Source organism: Rhinolophus ferrumequinum, chromosome 7, assembly GCF_004115265.2.
Source record: "Rhinolophus ferrumequinum isolate MPI-CBG mRhiFer1 chromosome 7, mRhiFer1_v1.p, whole genome shotgun sequence".
Lineage (NCBI taxonomy): Eukaryota > Metazoa > Chordata > Mammalia > Chiroptera > Rhinolophidae > Rhinolophus > Rhinolophus ferrumequinum.
Window position 1 is genome coordinate 62,542,833 of NC_046290.1, and position 27,249 is coordinate 62,570,081.

At 37.8% G+C, this 27,249-nt stretch overlaps 1 protein-coding gene across 1 annotated transcript in view; it reads right to left on the minus strand.

Annotated features, from left to right (window-relative positions):
* KIAA0825 (KIAA0825 ortholog) overlaps positions 1 to 27,249 on the minus strand; it is a 358,672-nt gene that overhangs the window by 202,494 nt on the left and 128,929 nt on the right. Inside the window, exons 14-15 of the mRNA XM_033110775.1 lie at positions 22,521 to 22,660; positions 4,665 to 4,844 (exon numbers count right to left, since the gene is read on the minus strand). Coding sequence (XP_032966666.1) covers positions 4,665 to 4,844; positions 22,521 to 22,660 — 320 coding nt within the window. The remainder of the gene's footprint in view (positions 1 to 4,664; positions 4,845 to 22,520; positions 22,661 to 27,249) is intronic.

Genomic DNA, 27,249 nt, shown 5'->3' on the forward strand with positions numbered 1-27,249 from the left:
TCAAGACTGGTAGGAAGGGCAAAGATGCAGAATGAGTGGCCCCACACTTGCAAATGGCAGTTGAGAATCAGGAGGGATATCTTGGTCTCAAAGATCCCCTCCCAGGAGGAGTAAGGGACCCCCAAGCCCTAAGTACTAGGGCTAGGAAGAGGGCTCCCCACAACATCTGTGTGTGTTCCTGGAGCACCCAGTGCAGGTGACCAGGGAGACTGTGTCATTGGGGCCCACAATGTACCTACTACATAAGGCTTCCTGGCCAAGATTTGGAGAGGTAACAGATCTACCTAATACATAGAAACAAACACAGAGAGGCAGACAAAATTGGGAAACAAAGAAATACATCCCAAATTAAAGAACAGGAAAAAACTCCAGAAAAACAACTAAACAAAATGGAGACAAGCACCTACCAGATACAGAGTTCAAAATAATGATTATAAGGATGCTCAAGGAACTTAGTGAGAATTTTAGCAAAAATATAGGAAACACAAAAATGGAGACAGGAAACATGAAAAAGAATCAGTCAGAAATGAAAAATACAATAACGAAAATGAGGAACGTACTAGAAGGAATCACCTGCAGACTAGATGAAGCAGAGGAATAAATCAGTGATTTAGAAGACAAATTAGCAGAAAACAACCAATTGGAACAGCAAAAAGAAAAAAGCATTTTAAAAAAGAGGATAGTTTAAAACACCTCTGGGACAACATCAAGGGTACCAACATAGGGGTACCAGAAGGAGAAGAGAGAAAACAAGGGATTGAGAACCTATTTGAAAAAACAATGAATGAAAACTTTACTAATCTGTCGAAGGAAATAAACATACAAGACCAGGAAGTGCAGAAAGTCCCAAAGAATATGTACCCAAACAGGCCCACACCAAGACACATTATAATTAAAGTGGCAATAGTTGAAGACAGAGAGAGAATCCTTAAGCAGCAAGAGAAAGACAACTTGTTACTTACAAGGGAGCTCCCATAAAATTGTCAGCTGATTTCTCAACAGAAACTTTGCAGGCCATCAGGGAGTGGCAGGAAATATTGAAAGTGATGAAAAACCAGGGCCTAAAACCAAAACTACTCTACCCAGCAAGGCTATCATTTAAAATTGAAGGAGAGATAAGGAGCTTCCCAGACAAAAAAAAAGCTAACGGAATGCATTACCACCAAGCCAACATTACAAGAAATGTTAAAAGAATTTCTTTAGGCAGAAGAAAAAAAAAAAAAAATGAAGATTAAAAAATATTAATAATAAAATGGCAATAACTATGTTATTGCCTATTCAATAATCACTTTAAATGTAAATGTATTAAATGACCCAATCAAAAGACATAGGGTAGCTAAGTGGATAAGAAAACAAGACACCATGCATATGCTGCCTACAAGAGCCCAGCTCAGGTGGAAAGGCACACATAGACTGAAAGTAAAGGGATAGAAAAAGATATTTCATGCAAATGGAAATAAGGAAAAAGCTGGGATAGCAATACTTACATTGGACAAGATAGACTTTAAAACGAAGACTATAATAGGAGACAAAGAAAGACATTACATAATGAATGATAAAGGGATCAATCTAACAAGAGGACATAACCCTAGTTAACATCTATGCACCCAACATAGGAGCACCTAAATATATAAAACAAATATTGACTGACATAAAGGCAGAGATCGACAGTAACACAATCATGAATATCCCAGGACACCACTGAGCAGATCTTCCAGACAGAAAATTAACAAGGAAACAGAAAAAATGCAATACCGAAAAATTCTGAGTTAATCCAAAAGAAAACCAAAATGGAGAGAAAAGGAACAGTTTAGATAGGACAAATAAAAAACAAATAACAATAGAGATATGTAGTTCCAAGTATTAGAATAGAGAGTCCACAATTAGATGCATACATATGATTAATTGGTCATTTGATTTCTGACAAAAACACTGAAGTAATTCAACTGGTATAAAATAGTGATATCTCAAAATGGTGCTGGAAAAATTATACATTTGTATCAAAAAAAAATTTCAAATATAAAGGAAAAGTACTTTTCTCATGCAATCTAAAGCTAAAATAACACCTCACCCACACTATACAAAAAAATCAACTTGAAATTATTATATATACACCAACTATGTATGGTGTCAGATGGTACTAGATTTATTGGGGTAATCACTTCATTAGTTATATGAATGTCTAGTCACTATGTTGTATACGTGAAACTAATATAATATTAAATGGCAACTGTAATTGAAAAATAAAAAAGTTATTTTTTTTAAAAAAATGCCCACATGAGGTCCCCAAGTTAATTACTTTTTGTATTTCTATCTTTTGTAATCTTTTTTTTTAATGGATATTTTTAGTCTAGTTTTTCTCCACTGGGTTATGTTCATTTGAAGGCGTTATGTGTTGGATTTCTAATTATAAAATCAGATTGTATATTTCATTATTAAATTCATATGCTCATAAAGCAAATGTGTTGAAATATTCCATCTAACAAAAAATAAAGAGAAATAACATAGGCTATGTGTCAAAAGATCTGGTTTCTTGTTCTGATTCTGCAATTAATTATTAGACAATCTTTAGCAATTCTCTTAATACCCTGAGCTTGGTTTACTCAGCAATAAGATCAGGATACTGGCTACTTCATCCTTGCCTTTCTACCATAAAACGATAAGAATGAGATGCTTTATGGTTAGGTATACTGAAATCAGTGAGTGTTTCAGGAGGTGGAAAATATACCAGTTTTTAAATAATGCACTCCAATTTGCCTGGGTAAGTTAATAATATTTACCAAAGCATAGCTCTATTAGTGGTAAAATGTAAATATTGTGGGACTATGATTATGTGTCTCTGCTGTATTTCCTTTAAACCTGCTATATTTTCAAGTTAATCAGAAGTCATAGTAAAAGGGTTATTTTTGTTATGAATTAGTATATCGTACTATCTTAGTAGGGTTTTTAAGATAATCATAATTGATAATACAAGAAAAGAAAAACACTTGCAAAGACTTAAATAGGAGAGAGAAAAAACAAAGGTACTCAGAAAAAAGCAAGGTCTCAGATTTCAGAGAATATTCAAGACCCAAAGAATATTTGTTAATGTTTATAGAGAAACAACTTGTACAAAGGCCAAGGACCAATTAGAAATTCTGCCTCTTTGAGCCTCCCCACACAACTTGGGCTCTATGAATATGTATAATACCTGTCTCAAGAGACTTCTAAGACCTTACCATTTGCTCAATGTGTAGACGAAGAGAAGACTAAGTAGGAGAAATAGCAGATTGCTTTCTCACGCCCGTACCTAAAGTCCACTGATATCTTCTGGGCCATTTTCAGTACAGTCTTGTGCTGAGTGTTAAAATGGTTCAAAAACTTAAGCGTTGAAGGATAAATAGTGGTTGAAGCATTTGAGTCATCAATTCTTTATAATCTTTCAAGAGAATTTGGCTCTTACTTCACCAGAAACAACTATGAACAGGAGGGGGTGAAGGGGCTTTCAAAATTGTTTCTCTTTCAGTTCAATAAAGTCCACATCAGAAATAACCCAGTCTTGTTATCTGAAAAACTGTCCCTCCTTTGGTTAAAAATGAAACAGTGAGTGAATGCATAAAAACTAGGAGATAAAACTTTAAAAGGAGATAATTATTACGTAATCTTTAAGTGATAGATTCAGATTTTTGAAATCATTACATAGTTATCTATTGCTATTTTGCAGGGATAATGACCAACAGAAGATGTACTATAATGACTTTAAAATAGCAAAAACGATATTCAAGTAATATCTAGAGGATAGTCAAAGAATGAAGCCAGAATTATGAGCCAATTAGATTTTTTTATACGGATCCCAGGAAATATTTTATGAAAATCTCAGCTCCAAACAGTGTGTGAGAAAGCTTATAGGTTGATAGCCAAATGTAAATGATGTAAATGGTTAATGGACTAACAGGACAACCACTGTCTAAATTCTCAAATTTCCCCCCAGATACTAAGTATGGAGATTTAAAGGCAGAACACTAAGGATAAAACAATGTGAAATCTTTACATCTGGCCCTGAAGGTGGGGCAATCCATGAACATTTCCTGTTCAGATATGTAACTTGCTCTCTCTTTTACATTTGCTCTAGATGTAGGCAGAAGAACAAAACAAAAGGGGAAACATCATATTGTCCCCAAAAAGAATGATAGGATGCCTTGTAGAGAGAAACACCATGGTCATCATAATAAATGCCTTTTGCATTTGAAGAAAATTGACCAGTAGTTTTGTCCATCAGTTCATTGAATAAATGCACCCAAGAATTGAAAAATATTTTTTCACATCTTAGTAATGTCTTATACACCCAACAGCAAAACACAATCGCTGGTAAATATTAAATTAAACTTTTATGAAAGAACACTTCATCATCATCATCATCATTATCATCATAATAACAAAAAATTGGCATTACATAATTTCGCCCTCAACCTCCCCGTCACCTTCTCCCAAGTATACTAAATTTTGATAGGAACTAATAGCTCATGACTCCTAAAAGAAGTGTTTATACTGAAAAAAAAAATGTAAGATAAATTTTTACAAATAATGGATACAGCAAAACTGATATTAAAACTTTTTAAAGACCTTTACAAATACATTCAGGCATCTTTTAAATGCTTCTTGTACAAATAGTAAATTTCTCATACCTGGAATGTTATATAAAAAGTTCCATAATTGTTCTTCTTCCATGTAGCTCACAAAAACGTTTCCGAAGGTTTGTGGAGAAAAATTGCAGTAGTATAATACTTTAAAGATGGCTTCTGTCAAGCTGGATATTTGGTTCAGATTATTTTCTGTATCAGAACCTTGTTCTTGAAAGATGCATTCTTAAAAAGAATAAACATGATTTAGTAAGATAGGTATCAGTGAATTTGATTAAATTCTTATCCCTTACCCTGGCATAATGTTGTAGAAATGTATTTGATTAATATTTACATAGTAAGAGAAATGCCACATTCTTTCAGATCAATGGCCCATCTAACCCAATATTATTTCTGAGCTACTCATGGATATATGTGGAAAAAAAAATTGTGAGAAGAACCACAATGACATCACTTCAAAGGGCACCTGCTGTTTTCTCTTTATGTCAAAATTCTTTGCTCTATTAAAGAAAGTTTTTTTGATTCCTTTGCTCATTTATAATACACATTCATTGCAGAAATTATTTAAAAAATCCAACTAAGAAAACAAAATTGTACCAAATCCTACCAATAAGTGATATTCACTAACTATATCTGGCCTAGTATTTTATGCATATCATATACAAACATACATAAATGAATACATGTATGGATAACTTGAATGTCAAATAGAATTATTCTATATATATCCATTTGTTATCTAAAATCTATTTAAAGCTAGTTGAATCTTTGCATCTCTCTTTGGGATTTGTGTTCTGAATTTATTATATGGATCATCCATTATTATGTTCTGAAACTCAGAACATAAATTTCATGGAAAATTCACATTTATAGTGTTATCAGAATTATGTTACCAAGTCTACAAATAAATTTATACATGTTTTTCAAGGCCCTATCACTGCAGAATTAAGAGGTTTATCAATTGGTTTCTCAATAAAACTATTTTAGGAATTCCCACAAAGATAGAGCCATTTTAATTGCCCTTTTTAGCCCTTCTCTGGCTCCCTTGTGACTCCCTCAAAGATCTGTAATCAGAAGTTCCTATACTGTTGTATGTATAGGTTGGACTGACAAAGTGAAATAACAATTTCTATTTTGTTTGGACAATTAGCATGATGTCCAGTATCATAATATGTAAAAATATTTATTGAAGTAAACATAATAAAATGATGCATAGCTTGTCTATTATATTTTAAATATCTGGAATAAACACTATATAGATTGTTGGAATGAGTACATTTCTTCTTCTTGATCATTTAGAAGTTCGTCACTTTGTTTCCTCTTGATAATTTTATTTCTATGATTTGATTTCCACGATCAAGAACTCAATGTTATCTGCACACTAACGACTAACACCATAGACTTTATGTAGAGGAAACTTATTGTTTTATTATTTTTGCCTTCCTAATAGCCATTCTCTCTCTTTTAAAACAAGTTGGTTTTCGTTTAGCAAGCTATCTCTGCCTCCACCACCACCATCTTCCCCCAGCCCCAGTGTGTGTATGCGTACACACACACAGACTCACACACACTCACACACACTCACACACACACACACACACACACACACACACACACACACACACACACAAACATATTCTGTTTATTCGGTTGAATGAAGCTGACTCCATCACCTGGGCTGGGCACATGACCAAGGCCTGGCCAATCAGAGCATAATTCCCCCTACTCCCCTTATCATCAGTGATTAATTCAGGCATACACAGGTAACTAATGAGAATATTCCTCAGAATTTTTGCTGGAACTATTGGCAAGTGGTGATCTCTTTCTACTGCAGTTGCTAAGCTAGTAAAAAAAATAGGCTGAAAGTCACTGATGGCTGTTTTGGGGAGAATTTGACTGAGAACAAACCCCATATAGTAAGAAGCAGAACCAAGAGATGGAGGAGAACATTCCTGAGGAGATAACAATGTTTGAGAATCTGGATCCAGCAATGCCTATATATAGAGGGTGCCCAAAAAATGTATACACATTTTAAGAAAAAAAAAAACTTTATTAATGTTGTAATACTCAATATATACTGATAACACAAGATGAATACATGTCATGTGTATACAGTTTTTTGGCACCTCCGGTATTTATGCTGGCAGAGCTGATAAATTTTCTTTTTTGGTTAAACCAGGCTTATTTAGGTTTCTGTCCCTTGAGATCTGGAGTGCTGACATTTTCATCAAGCATAAAAGGTTAAATGACAAAGAGTCCAGGAATTCATAATTTCAACTCTCTATCAATATAGTCTCTGCAGTTCTGTTGTTTCCTCCATCCAATTCATCTTACATAAAACTATCAGTTATCTTTCATGTCATTCCCCCCGTCCCTCAACTTTGTTAGAAATTCTTTAGCCTGACAATCAAGAGTTTCCACAATTTTTCCCAAATTATAGTCCAAACTCTAAACGTCCATTTCACCCAGATTGGTTTCCTTTCTTTCCTTATGAATGTTCTCTCCCATCTCCTTTTGTTTGTGTATGCCATTTCACTAGTCTAGAGTGGTCTCCTCCAACAAAAATCGCCATGATTTAATCAGTCAGTGTCTGTGTCAGCAGTTATTATACTAGATGTTGAACTCCATGCCTTCCAGGGATTCTCTGCCTGTGTATATGTGCGTATTTGTGTGTGGGGGGAGTGTGGGGGGAGAAGGATGATACAAAGGTAAACAATCATTACAACAATATAAGGATAAGTAGAGTGACCATACACCCTTCTTTGTCTGGGGCAGCCCTGGTTTCGGTGTAATTATTAGTAGCATCCTCTTTCATTCTTAAATGTGTCCCACTTTGGATGACAAATTATTTGATCATCTTTAGCCTGAGTGCCTTAAGTATAAGGCACTTATAAATACAAAAGATGATGCTTTAAATTTTATCGGGGGAAGCAGAGAAGATCATGTCTTAGCAAAGTCTTCAAGGAGGAGGAGAAGTTTATCCGCATGACAAGTTTGAGGTCGGGGAGGTAATTTCCAGGAAGACAGAAGAGTTGGTATAATAGTGAGACGTTGGTTCGCTGCCGGTAGGGTGACCTGGCTGAGGGGTGACTGGTGTGAGGGAGATAGGAGATGAAGCTAGACTATCAACAGAGTGTGAATAATCTAGGGCCCCGTGAATCATGTGATGGCCGTGCAGATGGAGAAAGAGGGGTAGATATGAGGAATGGTTATAATAAAATAAGTATTAGTAGTAGTCGTTAGAGTAGTAGTATTACCACCATATAAATGTGTCAAGCTACTTCAGTGACATATTATTTTTTATGTTCCTCTCTCTATTCTCCTTTGCCATGGAATAAAGTAGTCTATTTCTGTTTACTTGCCTTGGGGATTTTTACTATTTGAAAAGCCCAAATAGACTGAAGTCAGTTGTTATCCTAGAATTAAAAGAAAAGCTAAATTTGTTGAATATTAATTTGAACGACATGAAATAGCCATTTTTGTAGGCCAGGAAAGGTAAAATATTGGCAGTGCCATATGATACTCAAGTGGAATCCTATGTGTCCTGGTGGGCAGACCGGGGAGAGGGTAAGGAGGGCTCAGGGAGAGAAGATGCTCGGGGACTGCAGACAAGCTCTGGGGAAGCACCTGCCTGGGGAGAGCACCTGCACCTTGCTTGCCAGCAGTGCTCAGGGTGAGGCCTGTCTGGGCGAGGGAAGCTGGATCCCTGGCACCGGTTCTCAGTCTCATCAAAGATTTCAGGCCAGATCTGATGGCTGCTGGTTACGTCAGTCCTTTCCCTTCTCCTCCTCATGGAGGTCTAGCTCCCTCCTTTTACTTTCCCTCTTCTGGACGAGACATTTATTTCATAAAAAATCCTCCAGGTTTGTCTTTATGGGCATCGTCAGTAGTCTTTAAAGAAATAAAAATCAGTGAGCTTTAGCTCTGCCGAAAGTATCCATTGTTCAAACAGTCGTCATCCACGTAGCCTGATCTCCATCAATCAATAATTTTATCCAAGAGGTAGTGCCCCATCAGATCCACATCTGGCCCAGGCCTGGACTCGCATTGTCCTCCCTTCAATGGGAGTCACGGTCCTGTTTCTCCCCACTCCTCATTCTAAGGAAGGAGGAAGGACTCTTCTCAGTGGTGAGTTTGGGAGCGGTGGGGACTGGGCCTGGATGGCTTGGCTTTGGGGGCCCATTTGACCGTAGTGGGCTGCATTCTGGCTGGCTTTCCCCTCTCTTATGTCTATTAGGGAAGGCTCTACCGCTGCAAAGGAGTCCTGTGGCTTTCAACTCTGTGGGTTGCTTAGGGATTAATGAGGGGGGATCTAGGACGGTGAAAGGGTTGGAGGGATGAGCTTACTACTGGAAAGCAGCATTGGTAAGCGACATATTTAAAGCCATATTCTCTGACCCCAGTTTTACCAATAACAAAGCTGCTCTTTTGAATTCCATCTGCCTTCTCCTTTATCTATCAAATGGTTTATACATTAGATAAACAAATATAAGATTTGGAAACAGATTGTCTTTTCAATAACATTGAAGGGCCCTTTTCTCTGCAGTCATTATTTTAAATTCCTTTTGAGAACTGAACTTGTTAGTGCTTGAAAGGAAGGGCAGTGTCAGGCGAGAAGCCTGACTACCCACCCACCAGGAAGCTGGGTTGATTGCTACCCAACATTTACACATACATGGTACACTAGCACTTTGCTTTCCAAGACTGCTTAATTTTTACTTTCTACAAGACTGTTGTTAATGACAAGCTCCTGCTGAGTCACTAAAATGGATTTGGCAGCAGTGTCGTGGAAGCGTGTGCCATGAGCTTAGGGACGCTGAATTAAACAGGCACTAACGAGCATCCCTAACCAAAGGGAAGAGACAGAAAGACTCACTTTACACATAGGTATGAGACAGAAAGTGCAAGAACACATAGTGTAGCACAGAAAACAAGGACGCAAAACCTAAAACACTGGACCAATAAATTAATACCCAAGAAAAGGGGGGTGGAGTATCATGAAAATCACTTTAGGGAGGCACTAAATTTTAATGTCACAGCCTAGTCTGCTATGAAAACAACGAAAATAAAATTGAAACCTGACTTGAAAATTAGTTTTGAAAATATTGCCGTTTGTTTTATAAAAGGCTAACAACAGATATAAAACCCTGTCATTTATTTATGTTTTCAATTAAATATGCCTCGATCATTATGTTCTTTCCCTTAAACCATTCTTATTTCAGCAAATTTTGGAATTTTAAAAAGGAATTTTCACATAATGGGTCTTACATATATGAAGACCAAAAAAAAAAAAAATCATTCTTTTCAGGGATCCTGTTCCCCAAGTTTTTTTTCTGGAAATTATTTTCTTGCTGTATGTTCTAAAATGCTTGTATACACATTCAAGTTCAGCATTTATAATGTATTCTATGCTATTTTCCTCAGTACCCCAAAAAACACTAAACGTCAGATTTCTCTTTTGAATACCCACCCTCTCAAATTCAGGGCTATGATTATGGTGAGATGGGAGACAGGCGTTTATTGAATACTTACAGTGGTCCAAGCACTAAGCTAAGTGTTTCACATACGGTTTCCTATTTATCTTGACTCTCACAAAAACTCTGTGAGGTGAATGTGATCTCCATTTTTTTAAAACAAATGATAAAAACCATCTTTTGAAAAATTTTCATCCATTCTTTTTTAAAGTTTTATGAAATTTATTGGGGTGACATTGGTTAGTAAAATTAAATAGGTTTCAAGTGTACAATTCTATAATACATCATCTATATATTGCATCATGTGCCCACCACACAGGGTCAGTTCTCCTTCCATCACCATATATTTGACCCCATTTACCCTTCATCTACCACTCCCCTCCTCCCCTTACCCTCTGGTAACCACGAAACTGTTGTCTGCGTCTATGAGTTTTTGTTTGTTTGTTTGTTTGTCCTGTTCATTTGTTGCCTTCAGTTTTATATCCCGCATATGAGTGAAGTCACATGGTTCTCCGTTTTTCCTGTGTGACTTATTTGGCTTAGCCTGATAATCTCAAGATCCATCCATGTTGTCACAAATGGCAGTATTTCATCTTTTCTTATTGCAAGTAATATTCCATTATGTATAACTACCACATCTTCTTTATCTAATCATCTATTGAAGGACACTTTGGTTGTTTCCATGTCTTGGCCACCATGAATAATGCTGCAATAAACATAAGGGTACACGTATTTTTATGAACCCATGTTTTCAGATTTTTTGGGTAGATACCCAGAAAAGAGATTGCTGAGTCATATGGTAATTCTATTCTTAAGTTTTTGAGGAACCTCCATACTGTTTTCCATAGTGGCTGTACCAATTTCATTCCCACCAGCAGTGTATGAGGGTTCCTTTTTCTCCACAAGCTCTCTAACACTTGTTATTACTTGTCTTATTGATAATCGCCATTCTAACAGGTATGAGATGGCATCTCATTGTGGTTTTGATTTGCATTTCCCTAATAGCTAGTGAAGTTGCACATTTTTTCATATATTTGATGGCTGTTTGTCTTCTTGGAAGAAGAGTCTGTTCAGGTCCTCTGCCCATTTTCTAATTGAACCGTTTGTCTTATTTTGTTGTTGAGTTGTATGAGTTCTTATATATTTTGGATATTAGCCCCTTACTGGAGGTGTTGTTTGCAAATATCTTCTCCCATTCAGTTGGTTGCCTCTTTGTTTTGCTGATGGTTTCTTTTGCTGTCCAGAAGCTTTTTAGTTTGATACAATCCATCCATTTATTTTTGCTTTTACATCCCTTGCCTTTGAGGTCAAATTTATAAAATCCTCTCTGAACCCATAGTTCATAAGTTTAATACCTATGCTTTCTTTTATGCAATTTATTGTTTCAGGTCTTATGTTTAGGTCTTTGATCCATTTTGAGTTATCTTTGGTATATGGTGACAGATAGCAGTCTGGTTTCATTCTTTTGCATGTGGTTTTCCAATTTTCCCAGCACCATTTATTGAAGAGGCTGTCTTTTTCTCCATTGTATACTTTTGGCTCGCTTGTTGAAAATTATCTGCCCATATATGTGTCAGTTTATTTCTGGGTTCTCAATTCTATTCCATTGGTCTGTGTGTCTGAAACAAAGTCTTAAAGAGGCTGCCATAATAAATAAAGTAGAAAGTAGTCAATGAATCATTAAGAAAATAACTATATTCAATAGAAATTTAAATAATAGGAATTAATTAGAACTTGACTCCAATTCCCTGAAAACTGACAATCTGCATGTTGCACGCACAGAATTCTGTATGTTTAAAAATTATTTTGTATTATTTACAGATTTATAAATGCAGATAGGCAAACCTTTTTGAAACAGTTTTGGCTGTATCTACTAGGGCTTTTCCCAAAAAGTACGATTTTTCAAAGGGCATCTCATACAATGTTAATGGGTAGCACATATGCGTTGGAAATGCTGGCTTCAACAATATTAATACTTTTGTTTTCTGCAGGATTTCTCAGAGCATTTCATTATTCATGAGTCCTGTGATTCTCCATGAAGGGATTTTAGCATATAGTATGCAGTGTTTCTATAGCATTTTGACCATGAAACCCTTTTGTAGTATTGCATCTAGCAGGACTACTGTTTTATAAAATGGAATCTAGGAATCATGGCTCTAATGTTTGCAAATAGACTGTTAAATTAACTTCAAGCCCTTTAGGTTTGTAAATGAAAGTGAGCAGTTCTAAAGAATAAGGAAGCAAGATAGAAACACAAAGCGTTATTCTGCATAACACCCATTGGATTTAATTTTAATTCAACAGAGTTATTTGTGGAGAAAGGTTGGATTTTGCTTTATCATTATTCATTGGCAAGATCGACAAAGCACAGCCAAAACAAGTCTTTAAAAACTCTGACTCCTAAACCCACAGATTTCTAACTATCTGGTTAAAACACATAATGAGATTATATGACTGGCAGGCCACCTTACCAGGAAGTCAGTAAATATTTGGTCAATAAACGAATAAATGTTGAGTGAATGAATAAAAAGTCCTCTAGCATCGGTGACAATGGTGACCTAGCTTCTTTGTGAAGAATTTCAGTGATGGGATACCCACTACTATTCAAGGCAGCCAGTCCCTCTGCTGGATAGCTCAACTTAGCAAACTGGTTTGCATTTAAAAAATGTATGGAACACTTACCAGAAAGGACTAGAGAAATCTAGGTTAGTCTCTCTAGTGGACAAAGAAAAGAAGCTCAGAGTTATAAATGACTTCCTCAGTTATCATTAGGGATGAGCAATCATGGTTTTTCTGACTGACAGACAGATAGCCAAATCCGTCTCCTTCTAACTTATTCCCAAGCATCTCCACTTGCTGAAAGGGATGGCTATTTAACTAATTAATTTATTTAGTTTTACATGAAGACTTAAAATATTTGAAGATAGCTATCTTGCCTCCTCTAGTGTTTTCTTCTTCAAGTTAGATATATACCTAGTTTATTTAAGCAAGGTATGGCCTGGATTGTACTTAAGATCTTTATCATTTTTCTCTGGGTTGACTCTTAAGTGGGCAATATCTTTTTAAGCACATTATGCCAAGGAAAGACAATGAGACTGCAGACAATGTCTGATGACCTCTAAGCACACATAGGTGGACTAATTGGTTCAAATTCTGAGCTGGCAAGCCTAAGGAGTAAGAAGTAAGTCTTGAGCTGTGCTCCCCAATAAACACAAAGTTTCTAGCTGTCTGTATAATGTGGAACTGAGTTAAAGCTATTTCAAAGGGAGATTCCTTCTGTAGGCAGATACCAAGCCTATCTGTTGAGTGGAATGTCCATTCAGGCCTTGGGAGAGAACTTAAAAGTGCCATGCTAAGGTTATGTGCAGGTGTCCTCTCCAAATGACCACATTGTGGAGAAGTGACAAAGCCACCTGGGAGCCTGGGTGCTGCACAATATTCTAGAATAGGAGTTGGCAACTGCAGCCCAAGGAGCCAAATCCAGCCTGCCACCTTTTTTTCCTATGGCCCACATGCTAAATGTTTTTTTATATTTTTAAATGGTTGGGGGAAAAATCAGAAATAGAATATGTTTGGAGACATGCAAAAACCATGTGAATTCTGATTTCAGTGTGCATAAATAAAGTTCTGTTAGAATACAGCTGATGGGGTTTGGGACAAAATATTTTATACTGTAAGCTGAAGGAGTTTGAGAAAACAGCCGGAGCAGGAAGGTTACTCTGACCTTCCTCAAGCCCCTTCTTCCATGAAAGAGGTCATAAAACCCTCACGTGAGAATGCCCCCCCTATACAAGGAAAGGAGACTTATTTCTGAGGTCAGAGGGATGCTGAGGAGAATCCTAACCAACTGGCATTGCTAAGTTTCCCCCAATTCACTGCACTTACCTCATACTCCTTGACCTATCGTACTTCTCCACAATTATCCATTCTTCATTAAACCTAGCATAAAAATACTCAAGTTTAACTGTTTCTTCAGGTTTTCATTTACATATGAGGGCTCCTATGTCACATAAAACTTATATCAAATCAATCTGTATGCTTCTCTCCCGTGAATCTGTCTTTTGTCAGTTGACTTTTCAAACCCAGCCAGGGACCCTAAGAAGGGCAAGAAAAACATCTTCCTCGCCTACACAGCCATCCACATCTGCGGCTGTGTTCACGCTGCAATGGCAGAGTTTGGTAGTTGTGATAAAGACGATGTGTTCTACAAAGCCTAAAATATTTACTATCTGGCCCTCTACAGAGAAAGTTTGCAGCTCCTAGTCTCAGGTATTGGAAGAATGCATACCTTATTCCAAATATCTAAAACTACAAAAGGACATCTTGCATCTATTCCCAAATCTCCCATGAGTAAAAGGAGGTGTCAACTCTTCGGAGCAGCCTTTCCTTATCACCCAATCTGTCAATCCCTCTCATTCACTCGATTTTAGAAAAAGCACTTCAGGGCACTTAGTCGCAGTTGAACTTATCTAATTTTTATGTCGTCTTACTTTATAAGGTCTGTCCTCCCACTTTCCCCTAGCAATCAAACCCCCAGAATATGAAGCGGATATGGGCCATCATGTTTACCACTGCATCTCCAGCCCAGAACAGTGCCTGTACCGAGTAAATGCCCATTATAGTAATTGAACAGGGAATGTATTTATAAAATCAAGTAACAGACATTTTTAGAAATTAATGCAAAAGAATATTATTTCTTATTTCTAAGAATAATTATTTCCACGAGTCTCTGTTTTCATTTCAGAATTCATTTAAAACAATAGATATACTTTCAGGAAATAATGGTTCTTCCTTCTAGCAAGGACCACTTAAACATCAAGCAATTTACTCAATTTCTCTGTATTTAAGTTTCCTCATTTACAAAATAGCCCTAATAATACCATTTCCCCGAAAATAAGACCTAACCGGACCATCAGCTCTAATGCGTCTTTTGGAGCAAAAATTAATATAAGATCCGAATCTTATTTTACTATAAAATAAGACTGGGTCTTATATAATACAATACAAGACCAAGTCTTATATTAATTTTTGCTCCAAAAGATGCATTAGAGCTGATGGTCCATCTAGGTCTTATTTTCGGGGAAACACGATCCAAGGATCATAAGTTAAATAATAAGTTAAATCATGAGTTGTTGGAAGAAAGATGCTACATAAATTCACGATAATAGTATCACTGGTAATATAATGCCCAATCAACTTTACATGCTAACACTAGAAGCATATTAACTATAAGACTAAAGAAGACACATTTTCCTATAATTATATTAGACATTTTCTAGGTGCCATGAAGAGACAGAATATAAAATATTTTAGCCATTGTCAAGACAGATTAGCTATGATTCTGTTATAGGAGAAACAAAATCCATATCACCAATCTCCCAAGTTATGTGAAAAGGTTCTCAAGGAATATTATAATATATAGAACTTGAGAATATTTATTTGGCCCAGTTCTTATCTTCTCATGCATGACAGCTGCTAGCGCAACACCTTCTCAGGCACAAGGTGTCAAAGGGGAAAACCCACCTCCAGGGAGAAACTTAAATTTATGCTTAAACATGAGAGAATTACTGAAAAGCAAGAGAGAGAGACCACTACACAGAGCACAAGAAGAGTGAATACAGAAGAAGAATGCATCGGGCATATTTTTCCAGGCACTCAGCATAAAAGAAGGAAAGAATCTAATATAAATCAAGTACCTCTTAAGTGCCAAACAATGGCGCTTGTATTTATTTACTTTTCTAAACGAACACATAAGGTCAATTATTAGTACCCCATTTAGAAATGAGGAAACAAGTTTAGAGAGATCACATAATTAATGAATGAAACAGAATTGCTATGATAGAAATTTAATTGGCCTCCATTCATTCATTTGACAAATACTTTTTAAGCATGTTGTACATCCTAAGTACCAGTCTGAAGTGTCGAGAACCAGGCCGAGCACTGGGGATACAACAAATGGTGAGTTGTCCCTGCCCTCGTGGAACTCACAGTGACAGAGACAGACATTGAATACACCATTACGTCAATTAATCTGTCACTTAAAATTGTAGTAGGACCTTGTATGACCATCAAATATAAATTCCTAGGAAGTAATATTGAAGCTGAAAATTGACTAGCAGTTGCAAAGACACGAAGGGGAAGAAGATTCTAGGTACAAAAAACATTTCAAAAGTTCTATAGGTGAAAAGAACGTGGTAAACATATGGGACAAATGAAAGGTCATTGGTGTTGGAGTAGCTGGCTTTTTCCTCAAGACACTTCTGCAGGGACACTGCTGTTAGAAATGCACACATCTAAACTGGGGGTCAGTAAGACACAATGTGCTGGACACAACGGCCAGAGCCAGAGCAGCATGGGCACTGCTTGCGTCTCAAGGATCGGGGTCCTTACTCGGTAAGTAGTGGGCAGCCATGAAAGTTTCTAGCAGGGGAGTGAGGGACATAATCAGATCTGTGCTTGAATAAGATCATGCTTTCTGACTGCTGTGAACTTCCTGATAAATTCGTTCAGAAATATTCTGAAGTAAATTATGTCTCATTTTGAAAGCCTATATAATACATTGGAAGGACCAGCCACATACTTGATTCTTGTGCCTTCTGTAGCAACAAAGCAAAGGTGCTTTGTTGATAGCTTTGCTACTCAAACGGTGGTCCAGGAACCAGCAGCTGCAGGAGCAGCATACCTGGGAGCTTGTTAAAAATGCAGACTGTCAGGCCCCCCCAAGACCTACTGAATCACCATTTCCCCAGGTGATGTGTTTGCACTTCAAAGTCAAAAAGCTGTGCTTTACATGATCATACCCTACAATCACCACACCCTCATGGAGACGCAGCTGACCCTAGATGATAACTGTTTCTAGGACTGAAATAACTCTGTGGAGCCCACGGATACTCCAGGCTAGGCTATCGCTCTTGGATAGGATTCTCTGTTGGAATGGACTAGCGCAAACACACACAAATACGGTCCTACTGTTCCCAGTAAGAGCAGGGTACAAATCCAGCAAAGAAAAAAAGATTGAACAAGTCAGAATGCAGATGTCATCACGAGCCAAAGCAGCTTATGACATTAACGTTAGGAACGCCAAAGGTACCAAGAGGAAGCATATTTGGTTTTTGACCACCACCTTCAAGATACTTTGTAATACTTATAAAATGAAATAATACACAAATACACACACACACACACGCACACGCACATGCACACGAACACACACACGCACATGCACACACCTTGCACAACAAAACAGCAAACTTCTGCCATAATATGCCTCTCATGACTCCAAACATCAGGACATATTAACTATAAAACGAGATAACCTGAATTGATCATTCATTTTAAGTTGACCACTGCTTGGTAGGGGTAGTAGCAGCCCTTTAGCTAGAACTTTCTGCTGATCTGTTTCTTGATTATCTTTAGGCACTGTGTTATAAGATTGAAAGTACAAAATGTGCTGTCAAAATTATTCATTATAGAGGTTCCTGACACCTCCCACGAATTATGCAACCTGCAATTTGATAAACGTTCTGTCACTCTGCCTGGATGCTGTGCAGTGCGGTGGGTGAAAGCACAGTCTCTGGATGTTCTGCGGTGGGTCAAAGCAGTCTCTGGAAGCCAGATATCTAGATCACATCCTGTTTTGCCACTTACGAGGCATGTGACTTGGACAAGTCACTTAATTTCTATGTTTTTCCTCATCTGTAAAATGGAGATGATAATTGTACCTACCACACAGAGTTCTTATGCGGATTCAGTGAGTGAATATATCTAAAGCACTTAGAAACAAGGTCTGGAACAAGTTAAATATTATGTATTTGCTAGTTTATTGTTGTTATTATATTACAACGGCAAATTACAAGAAGCCAAGAAGTTTCCCTGGAAATCATTCTTGGGGCAACCGGCAAAGGAAAGAATGTTAGTAACACTTCATTCGAATGTCACTAGCAGGAAAAGGCCACCTGCTAACAATTGGGAAATTGCCAAATATTTGTTCCTTTGATGCCACATGTAAGAAACTGCTTAGGCCACTAGCCTCAGTGGGGTAATTGCCAAAACAATTAACAGGGGTTTTTTAAATCAGTCATCCAAAATAGTGTCTTAAAGTTTTAACTCTTCTATAAACATTTGTAGTTAAGTGTTGTGTTTTTTCTTTCTTTCAAATTTAAGATGGCCTAACTTAAAAATAAAACCAATGACAATTACTTTCTCATGCCAACTGAACTGTACCCAAATAATGTTATAAATCACCTACCATGTGAAATCAGTTTATTCTTATCAAGTTTTAGCAATGTAATTGTTCCCTCAAAATAGTACATATTTTTATACAGGAGGAATTATTATCCATGGCAAAACCATGATTCTACTTCCTAGAAGTTGCAGCCTGTGAAGCACATATTATACATTTAAATTTTACAATTCATTTATTTAATTCTGCTATTTTCTGACCCTTAGTGAAGTTGCATCTCATATTATAAGATAGTCTTTCCATATGTGCTCTGCTAATTCTTTTAAAATAAATAGAAAGTCTGATAAATCACTTTCATAGAGCAAAACCTAAAGGTACCGACATCATTCTCACTATAAGATAAATCTCATATGTTTTCATCTTTGTAATATGTGGTTGTCTACTTTAAAAAAAAAAAATCTGTGCCTAACAATTTAATAACTCCTTTTTGGAAAAAAGAGAACCTTGTTTTAAAATACATATAATAAAAAGTTGTACTTAAAATCTTTGTTCTTATTCATGAGCCAATTTAACAGTTAAATTTTATCACTTAGACTGAAAAGATACTATTTATAAAGAAAACCTCTCCCATAAAAAAGTTGATAATTATGTTGCTTGAAACACCTAATTCAGCATATCTTACTCTACAGTTTTGCTTTCTACATATATGACCAAACTTCTAAATGATTAACTGGCGTTCTGAAATACTCTGAGACTTCTAAACAAATGAGAAGAAAATCTCAGCAAAAAATATGACAAACTTATTTTTATGATGTAATTTCCATCTTAGACTAGTTGATAAGATTCCATGAGTATATTGTTTCTAACTTAAAGTGACAAGACTTCTACTGGAGCTGAATAAGTAAGTCAATTGATTAGTAAATTCTGTCTCCTCATCCTTACAAAATTGAAAGTAGCTAATAAATTCAGTACAATTCCAGAATGGCTATGTAACCTTAATCAAATATCTAACAGTCTTTGTAAAAAAGGGATGGGTATTTGAGCAGATTGGGTAAATATACTTGTGCACCCCGTAAGAACCAAAGTGAAGGTGATACGATATGGCAATATGGTACCTGGAAGTCTCTCATACAGACCAGAAGGTGAATCTAATACTTTTGGTAAGTAAATGTGGGATTTATTTATAAGAAAACACGGTTAAATATTCATAACTACCATTGCTCTTCCTGCATTTAGTGGCTATATCAGTATAGTCAAAAGATGTGATCTCAATTGAGTTTCCCAGGCTGCTCTATATAAGTCTATCGATAGGAGAGCATTTCTCTTCTGGGACCAGGCTCGTGAGTTACAATGATTATATTAGAGTAACTCTCCAGTGGTTAAATGTTCAAATACTATCCATGTCACCCAGCCCATATTTTACATCCTAACTGATAAACGACTGGTCAATCACTGGATTTTTTCTATAAAATGCACTGTGGTAGCTTGAGGAGGAATATAAAAATCTATGTTCACCTCTAACTACCTAACTGGAAACATCAGTTAAATGCACATGTGTCCTGATTGATCCACCCTGAGAGTAGACAGATTGCAGTTCCCCCAGATGCCCTGGCCCACCCCAGGATTTACCATGTGTGAGTATTTGTATAGGAAGGGACAGAGAGCTCTGGCTCAGTTCAAAATCCAGGTCTACCCATTATTTATTTATCTATTAGCTATGTAGGTCTCTGGGCAAATAACATTATCTTAACCTCTAGTGTCATTATTATTTTTTTTTATTTAATTTATTGGGGTGACAATTGTTAGTAAAATTACATAGATTTCAGGTGTGCAATTCTATATCACATCATCTATAAATTACATTGTGTGTTCACCACCCAGAGTCAGTTCTCCTTCCATCACCGTATATTTGATCCCCCTTACCCTCATCACCCACCCCCAACCCCTTTACCCTCTGGTAACCGCTAAATTACGTTCTCCAGATTAATTTTCAAACCCCGTGGCCATCCTGTGGTCACCGACTGCCCTCCAATCCCCTCACCCTCCCCCCCCGCCCATCTAGCAATCCTCAGTTTTTCCTCTTTGTCTCCAACATTGTTTCTGGTTAGTTCATTCACTTATTCTTTTCTTTAGATTCCGCAAATAAGTGAGATCATATGGTACTTATCTTTCTCTGTCTGACTTATTTCACTTAACATAATGGAGGTATCTCAAAAATCTGAAAATGGAACTACCCTATGATCCAGTAATCCCACTCCTAGGTATCTATCCGGAGAAATCCAAAACTCCAATTCAAAAATCTTTATGCACTCCTATGTTTATTGCAGCACTATACACAATAGCCAAGACATGGAAACAACCAAAATGCCCATCGGTAGATGACTGGATTAAGAAACTGTGGTACATTTATACAATGGAGTATTACGCAGCCATAAAGAAGAAAGAAATCTTACCATTTGCAACAACATGGATGGACCTAGTGTCATTATTTTTAACATGAGGATAACCACAGTATATACCATGTAAGGTTATGATAAGAGCCAATTAGATAACAAGTGTAAAGTGCTTAGACAGTGCCTGACATCTACATACGTCAACAGTCAGAGTTGGCTACTTGAGGAAACAGTTTCCCTAGCACCCGTTTTCCCTTTAGGAGAGTAGTTACAGCCTGAAGCTAAAGAAATTGCTTTCAAGTGAATTTTGTGAGTTGAGAGGCCCGAACTATACTGCTTGGGGTCTAAGGGAAGAAAGTCTGACTCGTGGTTTGGGAGAGGCGTCATCTCCAAATTTCTGCATGGAACACAGTGAGGCTTGAAGAGTTATGGTGACCTTTGGCACCACAGATTTTTATGGATTTGAGAGAACCAGGGGAGAAGCAATATTCTCACAAGGGCTCAGCAGTGAGACACCTCCCCTAAGTGGCTTTTGGGAAGCAAACGTCAAAGTGGATGGGAGAGAAGAACAGAGGGAACTGGTCATGAGCAGATGTGAGAAACTAAAAATTCCCAGAAATGAATGGAGTGATTTGGACAGGGGAATGCTATGAACCTTATTGGATCCCAACAGGCTGCAGGGCCTGGTGACATCTGCCTCAGTCATATACAGACATAATAACCATATAAGGCAGAGTATGCTAAGGGCAAATAAGCAGCCAAAGTAATGGATACTGTGAAGTTCAGGGGAGGAAGAGATCAGCGTGAGTTGGAGCTTTCAAAGATCTGGAACATCAGCTGGCCTTGCAGACTGGTGGAAACTGAGATGTCTGTAGAGGTGTTTCCAGTAGGAAAAACAGGTGAGCCACGGAGTGTAGGGAACACGCGCACGGGGCTTTGGGGACAAGACTGAAATGTGTGTGCGCGTGTGTGTACGCTCATGCAAGGGGATAGTGGAAAACAAGTTTAGAAAACGAGTACAGGATCATATTTAAATGGCTGGAGGACACGGATTTGGGTCTGCGGGTGATGCGGAACTAGAGAAAAAAACAATTTTGATTTGGGAAACCAAAAGTGAAACTAGTAATTGATAAAATTAATCTGGCTTCATGTGTCGTATAGAAGTAGAAATGTGTAGGGGGTATGTGAAAATTGTTAGGGAAAACTTCACAGGTGTAGCAGGAGAGCAGTGGGATATAATATTAGATTGGTATAACATTACTTAACATTTTCTAAAATAGCTCTTACAGAGAAAAAAAGAAAATCTAATTAAGATAAGTATGGTCTTCTACTTCTTCTCAGTTTCCACTCTTATTTGCTTACAATTACGTCTCCTTGTCCCACTGGATATGGCTGTAAGCCACAACTAGCTTGTTTATCAGTTTTATAAGCTTCTTCATGACCCACTGAAATTTCTAGCGTGGCTCTGAGGCAGTCTCTCTCTCCCTCTGTCTCTCTTTTTAGGTCTAATTGAGACTTCTGTTTTGGACCTATAACTGTGTTCCCATAATTTTCTGATGCATTTCAAAACCCAGATTTTGATACGTTTCTATATTTGTACATAATGATAGTTATGATAGAACAATATTATATAAAAATATTGTTTCCCTTCATTCGGAGTCCCTGAAAAAAATTCTTTCCAATAGGTTTATAAAGCAATTCAATAGTTTGCCTGCTGCTGACGCCACTGACTGTTGATACGGTGCAGTTGGTTTACATCCCTCTGCCAATATGCGAATAGGAAAAAAAAATTCATTCAACTCAAACAATGACTGGGTTTTCTGAGGACATTCTCATAACGACAAATACTCACTTGAGCCCTTCAGCAAGATTCTCAGTAAAATACCATCACGATGCAGTAGGGTTTCCAGAAGCAGGTTCCAATTACAACCTGGCTGGGATAAGAGCAGTTTCAATTGACCCTCAGTTGTCAGTCGTCCAGCTGATGGAGTCCTTTCAAAATGCAAGATAAAGATGGAGTAATGAAGCTAATTTATCTATGAAATTAATAGCCTTAAAGTACAGATGTAATGCTAACTCCTTTAAATGTCAATTCCTCCAAGATTACTCTGAAAATGCTTTCATGCTTGCTTACTTTAGGGTTGCTTAGGGAAGGAATTACATTTAATCTCAACTAGCTCAAAGCAAATTAACATTTGGTAGCCTGCCAAATTTAAAACTGATACAAAATAACCATACCTATATTTCATGGAACTATGTCTGCTGTAGTTTCATAGAGCAAATCAAAATCATTTATGTATTTATTTGTAATGCATTTATTTATTTGTTCATTCACCAACTATATGAAGGCCTACTATGTGTTATTAACTTCTTTCATTATTCATGAAAAGAAGTTACAATAGGTTTTCGTTACTTAGTAATTTGCCATGTACTATGATTGGCGATAAAGCTAAAGGAATTCAAAGCTTCTGTCAAGCGTCAACCGTAATCTAATTATTTAATATGTAAAGCCTTAAATCAACATGCAATTATCAGAACCACTCTAACAGCCACACTGCTACCTACTTGGGTAATCATGTCATCAAAGAGATATAATTCCAAGGCAAATAAGCTTTTACTTGGGAAATTATCATCAGTGAACAGAAAAGGAAAAGCAGGTTCCCAACATCACCACTTTCATTTACTAATGAATCAGCCAGAGATAAGACAGTGAAAACTGAAAACTGATAACATAATTCACTTTTTCCCTTTAAAATCTTAAAGTTTCGTTTGGCTAAAGGTCACACCATTTGAAATCAGCTTACAACCACCACAAGAGAAAAGGCAGGGAATGATCAAACTCAATCTGGTTGCCGCTATGAGGATTGTGGGAATAGGGTGGCATTGGGAAGGAAAGGTGTGATTGAGCAATGTAAAAAATGTGAGTGAGAGGACCATACACTTCAGTGTGGAAAAAAGCAGAACAAAAGGTATTGCTGAGAGAAATGATTTGCAGGATCATTTCCAGATGAAATCTATGGAGTACTGAACCATCCGGTTACGAACATAGTCTAGACCAGTAGCTTTCAAAGCCTGGGCCCTGGACTAGCCACATAAGCATCACCTGCGAATTTGTTAAAAATGCAAGTTCTTAAGCCTCGTGCCATCAGAAATTCTGGAGATGGGCCCCAGAAATCTGTGCTGTAACAAGCCCTCTCCAGGGGGTTCTGATGTATGCTAGGGCTTGAGAACCACTGTGGTAGACAGGGCTTCCTGGAGCACAGGTACTAAGGATGGACCCAGTTGGCATCATATTTTCTGCCTCTGTGCCTATGTGCCCATTCGGGGGCAACTTGGCTCTCACCTCTGCAAGGAACTCCTCGCAGTCTTTTACTTATCTTAATCCTACCAGCCCTTCAATGTGCAGCAACAATATCACTTTCTCTGTGAAGTCTCCACTAAACATTTCTCTCCATAGTGGTCCATCTCACTCTGAGTTAACACACAGCAAATATACATGTTAGCACGTTATTATTTCGTCAATTAAAGCTTCACCTCTCTTCTCAGATTGAAGCCTCATGAGGACACAAGAACTTGTTTTAATCCTCAAAGCACCTACCAGTGAACTAAGCACATGGAAGGGCTCTGTAAATGTTAGCTGATTGAATCATATGATCATAAATGAATAGGCAAACTCTTAAAAAATAAAAAAGACGCTTTGTCAACAGGCCTATTTAAACAAAAGTGAGAAGATCCAAAGATATAAAATGAAGACGTTTCAAAGCATCTTTTCCTTGGCTTAGCTTGGCATTTGGAACATCTCACAATCTTATGATACACAAAATTCTTCAGCCTGCATCTGAACTTTGGACCAACTCAGGCTTCCCAGGTGAGACTCTGATGAACATGACTCGAAACAGAGAAACTCCTTGGGCGATTGGTGGGGCAGTGTTGGCTAGGAAAACTCCTGCCCTGGGTTTGTGGGGGAGGGGCAGAGGGGTGGTGAAGAGAGAAGCTGGAAGTTATTTTACGTAACGCTCATGCAGAAGAACCCAGTCCACCATTTTTGGAGTTCTGAATTACTTTGGGAATTCCCAAATTGGTCTTGCTCTTGCAGTAGTTCCAAATATGGTACCAAGGGAGGAATCCACTAGGTGAGCCCTTCAGACTGAAACACTGAAGAAGATCCTCAAATTGACTGTCCCTGTTTCTCTCCTAAACCCCAACTGCTAACATCTGGGAACTAGCTTGGGGTTCAGAAGATGCAAAGCAGCTAGTTGGTAGTAAGTGGTGTATTAAAATTGACTTAATTTTTGAACATTGTCAACCTATAGATTTTACTTAAATTGAGTGCTGATTTAAAGATATATTGAATGAATGGAAAGATCCAGTTTGAGGGAGTGTAGGAAAGAAGGGGGATCTTTGAGAGATAGCCTGAAGAAGGAGCCAGGAGCCGGATCACGGAGGGCATCATTGGCCAAGGTGGGGATTTGGGCCCTGGGGAAGAGTTTATAGGCAGACGAATTTCCTGATCCAGCCGCAGTGAGGAGAACAGGTTGGAGGGGGTTAATGTTTTGCTCAGCTTTTCAGACATGTAACAAAACAATATAATTTGAGTGTAATTTCATACCACTGTATCGGAATACCTGATTATAAATAAAACCTCTCATTTACCAGATGGGAAGCTGTTTGTTGAAATGTACCTCAATTCTAAGATCTTTCAACTTATCACAGATTTCGAAATGTACAGTAGAATGAGTCACGATGAGGAAAAATAAAATATTACAAACATTCCTGAATCACCAAGCTCCGAGTAATAAATGCACTGAGGAGTCTGTGTCGGGCATATGGAGAAGCATATGTTCCCTCATCCTTTGAGCTGGTGGAGCTGTGAAAGTGAGATTAGCCTCACAAAAAATGACAGAAAGGGAAATTTTATATATATTTATATATATAATATGTATCAAATATGTACATGTTGAATTCCACTCTAGTACAAAGAAGAGAACAAAAACGTATAAATCCACTGGAATGTATAAATCTTGTATTGGGAGACAGGACAAATTGATGGCTGGGTTATACTGGGCTTATACTCTAATACGTGCTATATTTCTAGAGCATGAATTGGCCTAAAGAATTTTTCCAATCCAGGTAGTAAGGAGTGATACAATAATGAGATTCAATCATTATTGGTTTATGAAACTAACACATTATTTTTATAGAATCACCATGTGAAATCTTAGCTGTGTGCAGGTGTGTTTACCTTTATAAAATTCATCAAGTACTTCACTTGTAATTGCTGCAATTTAAAAATACTACAATGTGTTTATACTACAATAGGAAGTTTTAAAAGAATCTTACTTCCATTAGTGCACACCAGCCTGATTCCCACTGCAATAGAAACAGCCTTACTGCTCAGACCATGTGACCACAGGATTCACTGAGCCTACCCTGTATGTATCATGCAGAAGCTGCCAGACTAGTCGAACACTAGAATGGACTCAGAATGTCATGGACTCAGACTAGTCGAACACTAGAATGTCACACTCAGCTTGAAGATGACATCTTGTGGCATTAGGGCACTGCCCTTCAAGATTTGATATTTAATTTGAACCCACAGCCATTGTAGGATACTATATCCCCAGCAGACAAACTCCATGGACCTGGGAGCCAACAGGTGAAAATAGAGGGGCCCCTCTCCCCAGCTCCTGATGACCCTCTTGGGGAACTTGTGTTTTCTGTCCCCACAGGCATTGTGGGAGTGGAGGTCCTGGTTTTTGTGGCGGTCCTCTACCAGGGGATCAAAAAGGATTCCACTAAACTTAAGTTACAGTTGCCATCTGGTCACTTCTGGCTTCCCACGCCAGCAGTCTATGAGGTAAAGAAAGGAGTTCCTACACTGGCGAAGGTGATGAGCCCTAATTATCACGAGAAGCTGGAGTTACTACTGTAGAAGGGGAGTGGGGAGCAGTATGTCTGTAATTCAAGAGCTCATCAGGGCATCTCCCTTTTGCTCTCATGACTGGTAATCACCATAAATAGATGACGGAAGTAACCACATTCTGGTAAGAGAATAATAGCAGGATTTCCACCCCTCAGTGACTCCACTGGGCAACAACACAACCCAGCAGACGTGACCACGGAGGGGGAGGGGAAGCTGGAATGAGAGGCGGAGAAATGTAATAATGAGAATCCCCATTTGCAGACTCTGAAATAACTGCAGCAGGGCATACTTCAGCTTGTCCCACTCACTCCACTGTAATACAACTTTTTTTTTTAAAGAAATTTTGACCAGGACTCAGCTAGAAGAATCAATGATAGGACTCGGAGAACTTACCATGGGGAACGCGAGCATTTCCACAGTGCAAGGGGTAGACCAAAGCAGATGGTGTCAATGTCCCACATCCTCCTGCCCTGACCACTTGGTTGACACTGGTCTGACTAACGACTGTAAGAACCTGCATTTCTCTCCCTTCCAGCAAGACAGGCTGGCAGTGCCAGTGAATTAACACCCCCAGTGCAGCCCTTAATCAATAACTGATGGAAATTGCTGTATAAACACCTCAGCATCCTCACTCCTTTGGTGGGATAACTCGGATGGG